The 7,926-nt window shown below is 38.3% G+C and overlaps 1 protein-coding gene across 2 annotated transcripts; it reads right to left on the bottom strand.

The window, feature by feature from the left end:
* Positions 1-297: 297 nt before the first annotated feature.
* On the bottom strand, positions 298-5,303 carry LOC132180808 (probable metal-nicotianamine transporter YSL6). Of its 2 annotated transcripts, none has more exons than XM_059593770.1 (7): positions 4,672-5,303; positions 3,879-4,051; positions 3,564-3,661; positions 3,030-3,167; positions 2,358-2,547; positions 1,961-2,093; positions 298-1,387 (listed from the first exon to the last, which is right to left on the bottom strand). In XM_059593770.1, the coding sequence occupies exons 1-7, from the start codon at positions 5,057-5,059 to the stop codon at positions 450-452; spliced, it is 2,058 nt and encodes a 685-aa protein (XP_059449753.1). In that variant the 5' UTR covers positions 5,060-5,303; the 3' UTR covers positions 298-449. The 2 variants fall into 2 exon arrangements, with proteins under 2 accessions (XP_059449753.1, XP_059449754.1); XM_059593771.1 differs by having other exon boundaries at positions 298-1,384.
* Positions 5,304-7,926: the final 2,623 nt, after the last annotated feature.

The raw sequence follows: 7,926 nt of genomic DNA, 5'->3' as shown, positions 1-7,926 counted from the left end.
TAGATCGGTTTATAATTAACTTTTGGTCGATTTATAATTAAACAGACCTGTTGTACCCAACATTTGAAGACAGATTGCAATCCATTTATACTTTCTCTAGTTTCGTGTTCCAAAAACAATTGATGGACAAAAGTTATGATTTGGATGGGCCTCCAAAAGAGCAGAATTAACTAAAAATGGACATGGAAGCCCAAGACATTTTGGGCCGAGAATGACTCGGTAGCCATCGTTAGACTCGTTACTGATCCGTTGACTCGGAACCATTTCTCTTGTTGATTGTGGGGGGAGAGAGAGAGAGAGAGAGAGCGAGTTATCTTAAACCAATGCTTGGGAGTTGGGATGCACAGAAGACATCCCAAATGTTCACCCATGAATGATATTTACAGAATCCAACAAACATTTCAGTTGAAAGAACATATAATTACAGAGACAAGGCGGAGCAATTTTGCTCAGCTGCTCAAAGAAGGCCCAAAATACATGCAGATGGGCGGGTTGATCTTGAAAATAGAGAGGATTGCTGATGGAATCGTCCAAATGCCGTCACCACATATCAAACCCGAAGCAACAGCCCCTGCATAATCCTCAGCATCCTTCCGATTCAATCGTTCCCATACGAACAATATTGCTGTCCCAACAAACATGTCTATAGCAAAGTAAGCTCCAATATAAAAGGGGACTGCCATAGCCATTGGAATTGGAATATATTGGGAGATGTTGGTGGGAGTCACATCCCTCAGGAGGTTTATGATCAAAGCTGCCACAAAAAACCCACAACAAATGGCCAGGCAATGCTTCGGCAGCTCAGAGAAGCCTTCAATACCTAGAATGGCCATTTCCCTGAATATTACAGCATACGGTGCTTTGTACGGACCATCAGGTGAACCAATATCAAAAGCAGTCCAAAACAACCAGAATGTAAGGGGGGCAATGATACAACCCATGGCTGTTCCAACCAACTGGCTCACAAACATTGACTTAGCTGAAGATAGGGTGAGGTAACCAGTCTTGAAATCTTGCATGAGATCAGCTGCAGTGGCGACAATGGACATCATAACCCCGCAAGCTGCTAGGCCAGCTACAACCCCACCATCGGTTCCAACCAATGAAGCAATGATGAAAAGACCAATCTTTCCGTAAGTTGAAGCCAAGCTCCAATCTGTGAGTCCAGTGCCATAAGAGTTGCAGAAGGCAAGGGCAGGGGCAATGATGTATGAGCTTAGAACTAGATACCACTTGAGGGGTGGAAAGATGACCGGTATTGTCGCTGTTGATATTGCAGCCAGACCCACATATCCAGCGGCTGCAACCCAGGTGGGTATCCCGTCTTTGAGAAATATCTCATCCCTCTTTCTCTGATCAATTAACAGTTTAGAACTTTCCTCATCTGCTAAATGCGCCCAAGAGAGAAATATCAATATCAATATATATATATATATATATATATATATAATCTCATTAGAAAGTAGAGTGACACAACTCAAATATACGTAAGCATACAAGAGAGACCCCTAATAGGGAGAAAAAGAAGAACAAAAGTCCAAAATTCAGAGAAAATAGAAAAATGTGGACTATTGTATGCTGCAGTGCTGTCCATGTATAAAGGGATTTCAATAAACAACAGACGTTTCTCATTTTAAACTGAATTGGCTGAAATCTGCTTTAATTAATATAGATTTGACTACATGAAATTCAAGACCTAAGTAATAAAATTACAATTATAGTTGTTCAGATGAATCAGATGTTTAAGAGAATCACAGTAATGTTTATTATAATTACCTGTGCTAGTTGTTCATATGTTTGTGTTGTAAAGACATATGTTGGGTGCTCAATTACCATTGTTTCAATTTATTCTTAAAAATGATCAGCGAAAGATACACATGCTTCAGACATATGACTTTATTGCAAACACATTGACAGGGCCACACTTTCAAATAAAATCAAAGACCCTAACTATCCTCACCAAGAACCTCTGCAGTGACAGGAAGGTTGCTCTGTTTGGTGCTTTGGTTAAACAGTTCCTTAATAGTTATGGCAATTATCTTGACCAAATTGTAAAGACCATCCCCAAGAATAAGTGAAATAGCTATGAAGACCTGCAAGCAACATGACAGGCAGGAAGAACCACTTTAGAGCAATCATAAAAAGATAACAGAGAGAGCAAAATAGCTATACTATGTGGTTTACATCCCACTCGGGTGGCACCTGCCTCCTGACTGTACCCACAGGCCCTTTTTTTTCAAGGTATAAATCAAGATGCAAACCACAAAAGTATAAAAAAAAAATCCCTCCTAGGATTCTGTGACTTGTGTGAAGGCATGAGGCATGAGGCTATATGATACAGATTTCTCGCACCATACCTTGTATCCATAGAGACCTTTAAAATCATTGTTGCCAAGGTCAGCTGGGTACCAATCTCCGGCATGTTGGGAAATTAAAGGCCAAAGGAAACCCCACGATATGATAGCACCAAGAAGGACTGAGCAATTGACTATATGTGGGCAAATAAGACCACATCCAACATAAGTTGGACTAAAATCAAAATAAAACCTGCATCAAGGGAATCACGACATGTAAAACAACATATATGTGCAGAATATTCGTTATGGGAACAACTCAACCTCATGAAGTTGACGTGCAAACATAAGTATATACGCATTTACATATGTACATCATACAGAAAACACAGACACAATTAGATAAAGCTCAAATACGAACATATTTACTATCTTTTCTTGTTTCTTTTCTCCCTCTTCTGTTGGCCCAACGCATAATTATCAGATATGAAGAATGAATCCTTTATCACCAGATAAAAATTAATAGACCATTGGCACATGGAATCATTCAATTATCAAACCAAAAGAAACAAGCTGCACTGTGTAAATAAGACATACGCATAATGACACTGCCACACAAGGAGCGCATAGTTACTCTATATGACAAGGGAAATGCAAGGTGAGAATAAAAGAACCTTACGTGTGAGTAAGTGAAAAGACAATTAGGAAAGCAAAGTGAGAATAAAAGAACCTTACGTGTTTTTATATAGCGTCAAGCCAAGGCTGGGAAAATTGTCAAATCCACAAGAATCGCCAATACCACTGAAGAACCACTTAAAGAAGCTCCAGACCAAACTTATGCTCAAATATTTTCCAAGACAACTGACTTGCTTCCTGTGAAAAGTTCATATTTAACTATAAAGAGAGCGACCATAGTGATGAATTTTCAAATGAATAACAGCACATATCAACATTGCAACACATACAATGCCCAAGGCGATTCTATAATGATCCCATAAGAACTAAGAAAAAACAAATATTTTATTGGGGGCAAGGTGCACTACAACAAAAATTGAACATCTCAAAAAGTTTATTGTTTATGATTTTTCAGAAGTCCTAAAAGCTCTGTATGATATTATCACATATTCACATACAAATCAATATCATTAGTTTTGTTTTAAGTTTTCTATCAACATAATTCTTTTTATTAACGTTTCCCCAATCACTTTATATCAACAGGTACTATGTTGAGATCCAGAAATTAATGAAAAGTTTTTATATAGAACTTACCCTGCAAGCTCAGCTCCAGAGTTGGTATGAAAGCTGTTTATCAACATTGCAGTTGCTGTGCCACTGGGATATGTAAGCTTATAATCCATGACCATAACCTAAAAGCAAACACTGGGAGACATGAGAAATCAAGCTTTAAAGGACGAGAGAGAGAGAGAGAGAGAGAGACCGAGATACATAGTTGGACAATAGATACACAACCAAATTGGACTTGAACTTATCTCTTGCAAACATAGGAGTAATTTTACTTAAAATAAATAAAACCAACGACAACAAAAAATTAACAAGTTTAAAATTTACAAGAGCATCAGCTACCTTACGAAGTGGAACAAGACTAAAAAGGCCAAGGAAGCTGACGACAAATAAAAAACCAATCATCCACATCAGGCCTGGGTTCTTAACATCTTCAGCCCGGTTACCCGGATAATCAGCACCAATGAGTTCATAAGTTCTCTCATCCATTGCAATCAAATACGAACCAAATCCCCCTGCCATGCATCAATTAGACATTCAATAACATAATCAAATATTAGAAACATGGTTCTAGTTGGCAGGTTCGTGTATCCGGGGTTTACATAATGAGCACAAAATTAGCAAAATGTTCTACTATACATAATAATATTTAGGGTACAGAAATCCTGTCATTGCTGAGGCAAGTTCAGGTCAAAAAAGCTCCTAACGGCAATAGATTCACTAATAGCTGATACTTAAAATCATCTAGAGGTGGCAAAATCAGAACCATCACATTCAAACTTACGGTCAGGATTTTGAGGAACTAAAATAGTAAGGCATAGAAATGTGGCCATTTTCAATATTTAAAGCTGGTATGCACCAAAAACAAAGCTCGCAAACTGTCACACTAAATGACACAAACCAACTAAATCCCAAAGCTTAAGTTGATACAAAAAGAGTAAATTTAATCATTTTTAATTAGTATTTAACTGAAATAAGAGGAAAATTATGTCACAGGTTCGAACTGAGATCCAATATTAGTTAAAATCGTTTTAACTAATATTCTTTCGCGAAGACCCAATTTTTATTGCCGAAAACAGAAACCCATATATAAATTCACATGCGTACACATAATGTGTAGGGAAATGGGGGTTACCGCTAAATGCGAGGCCATAGCAAGCGACGACGCAGGTCTGAATAACGGTGTTCTCTTGCCTGGTGAAGGGCTTAATTGAAAGCCCAAGCTTGGACAAGAAGCTAGTCCACGACTTGACGAAGAAGAACCCGAGCAACCCAGCGGCGACGTTGAGGGACGGGATGATCCCGACCGTCAGATTGAGCTTGTGGGTGATGATGCAGAAGAGGGTCCCCAACACCGCGCTCACGGCCAGCCCTCTGACCGTGATCTGCTCCCTCCATTCCGGGACGCGATCCGGTTCCACGGTCCCGATCCTCTGCTCATCCTGCAGCAACGGCTCAGTTATCTCCACGCACTCGCCCTCCGAGCCCATGCTTTTTGCCTTTGGCTTATTGTCGGTAACCATGAGGATCTGAGAGAATATAGGGGATAGCCGGATAGTGTGATTAATGGGATTGGATTGCGTGAGGGTGAGGAATTGATTGAATGAATTGTTACCGAAAAGAGCTGAAATCTTATTGGGAAGCGTGCCCACTTGGCCAATGGAGATGGATTTCGAAGGGAAGGGCGGCAACCGTGCTGATATAACTTGTTTTCCTTTTTTGAGTTCGGCTTACCCAAAAAAAGCTGAGTTGAAAGTTCGTTGGAAAGCTTGCCAACCGCCCAATCACGTTGGATTTCGGTCCATTGAAGTAAAAGGCCGCCAACTCAGCCTTTCTTGGATTTCAGCGATTCTCATGTCAGCTATGTTTTAAGACTCTTTAAAAAATAAATAATGTAAAAAAATTATATTTTTATTTCAAAATTATTTTACATTGCCACATGGTGGTATCAATTATTATTATTATTTTTTATATAAAACAATTATTTAAAAGTTTGATGAAACTATCGCTTTAGTATAGGGACGGAGTCAGGAAATTTTATGGGAAGGGTCGGCCAAATTTTTTTTTTTTTTCGGTTCTTTAGAATTTTTTTATTAAAAAAAATTATTTTGATTGTTTTTTATGAACTAAAGACTACTGTAAGGGCTAAAAAAAGTGGACATTTGAAAGTAAAGGCCAAAAATAAAAAAAATTAGTGGGTATGGGCCAACAAAATTAAAAATAGGACCAATTTATTTTTTTTGGAGGGAGCAAATGACTAAAATTAAAACTTTAACTTTACTTTTTTTACTTTTATTTTTTATTTTTTTTACTTATAATATTTTTTTTCCTTATTTTGGGGGGACCATGGCCCACCCCGGTCCCCCCTCCCTCCGTCTCTGCTTAGTATTGTCAAATAATTATAAAATAAAAATATAATTTTTAAAAACTAGTAATATTCAAAATATGCGATTATAAAATATAATAACTATTAATTGTTTTCAATAAAAAAAAATAAAAAACTATTAATTGTTTGGTAAAAAAAATCTCTTGCCCGTGATTCAAAGCCAAACATACTGTTATTAGAGTAACTTTGGTCTACGTTTTTGAGTATTTGAGTTGGTATATAATTTAATAAGTCGAGAATGAGATTACTTGTTTATGATAAATGGATCGGATGAATGGGAAGAAGTCTAGAAGAATATTACGAATAACTATTTTCAAAATAAGGTTGGGTAAAAAAAATATATACTTTTTTTTTTTTTTTCTCTCTCTCAACAGATTTTGGGCCCAAAACATATGTCTCCCGACGCCCACAACGTATAAATATAACCAAACACATTGAGACACATCAGCCCAAACATTTTACGTGGGCCAATCTTTCAAATTGCCGATGAAATTGAAACCAATTCAGCCCACTATATCCGCAACAGCAATTTTTCCCTATAATATCTATGAGATATTATTACAAAGAGGGCGTTGTTAGTAATATTAAAATTTTTACTATAAATTTATTTTCTTTATAAGTAAATTTTTACTATAAATTTCTTACAAATTAAGGTAATAGTTGATTTAAATGTAGACTATCATAGTATCATATGATTCTTATCTCGATCACAAATTAAAAAATTTATAAGAAAAAAGTATTTGAAGCATTTATGTTAAGAAGATTAGATGATAACTTCTATAAGGAGCTGGTGTAAACCAGCTCTTTTGTGCCCATCAATTAGCTATTGACACCTCAACATATCAGAAAAATCTTAAGTTTAAGAAATGAACACTACCACACAAGATTATATAAAATATAAAAAGAAAAATAATTAAAAAAACTAATTAATTATTAAAAAAAAAACAAAGGGGTGGCTGGCTGGCCACCCCACCCCCACTTGGGGTGGTCGGCAGCCACCCAAAGGAAGGTAGGGGCGGCTTGCTGCCGACTCCTAGGCCATGGGTGGTTGCACTAGCCACCCCCAGCCCATTTAGGGTGGCCAAAGAGCCATCCCATATTTGCTTGGGTGGCCTGCGCAGGCCACCTCCACCCATGGGGTGGCTCGTCGACCACCTCAAATGGGTTGGGGGTGCCCACGTGGCCACCTCCGCCCATTTGGGGTGGCTCGCCGGCCACCTTAGATCTGTTGGAGGTGGCCGCGCGGGCCACCTTCGCTCATGGGGTGGCCAGCCGACCACCCTAGATGGGTTGGGGGTGGTGGCGCGGCCACCTCTGCCCATATGAGGTGGCTCTCAGAGGTGTTAGCTCAACCCTTACAATTTCTTAAAATAATTAAAAAAAAAAAAAAAAACTTATATAATTTGGTGTTTTAGTGCCTACTTGAAATGGTGCAAGAATTATTGGTGGGCCAAAAAAAAAACACTGATGTAAACCAACTCCTTTATAAAAGTTATCCTCAGAAGATTATAGTTTTACAGTAAAAAATAAAAAGATTTGATAGGGCACAGAGAGAGACGTGATTATGACCATCTTCCTAATACACGGTATGTGATCTGTGGTCTCGTCAAAAGATTTTGTGGCAAGTAAATACTATTACGGAGATCCTGACTGTGGTCAATTATAAATTCAATTTTTCTAGATTATTCACATGGTCACCATCTGTCGTTGGAAATGGATCGTACTGAGCCCACAGAAGGGCCCATAATTGGTGCGGGCTTGTGCGGAGTGGAGCATTTGTTTTGGTTCGGATTTTAGCATGGCATGTGTGACTCACTTGTCTCTAGTCCTCCAAAAGTGGCAACTCTTATGTTTGATAGCAGCTTGTTGGTTAGCTGAAAATGAGGATGCCTCGAAACACGTACTTCAACCTAATAGTAGGATGCTGATAGATTTGGGCAACCTTGTCTGACCTTCATTAATGGTCGCCAATTATAATTTATAGGGGTAAGGACACTTTCCCTA

This window comes from Corylus avellana, chromosome ca5 (assembly GCF_901000735.1).
Source record: "Corylus avellana chromosome ca5, CavTom2PMs-1.0".
Taxonomy (NCBI): domain Eukaryota; kingdom Viridiplantae; phylum Streptophyta; class Magnoliopsida; order Fagales; family Betulaceae; genus Corylus; species Corylus avellana.
Note: the sequence above shows the minus strand (reverse complement) of the source record. Positions and strands in the feature narration are given on the sequence as shown.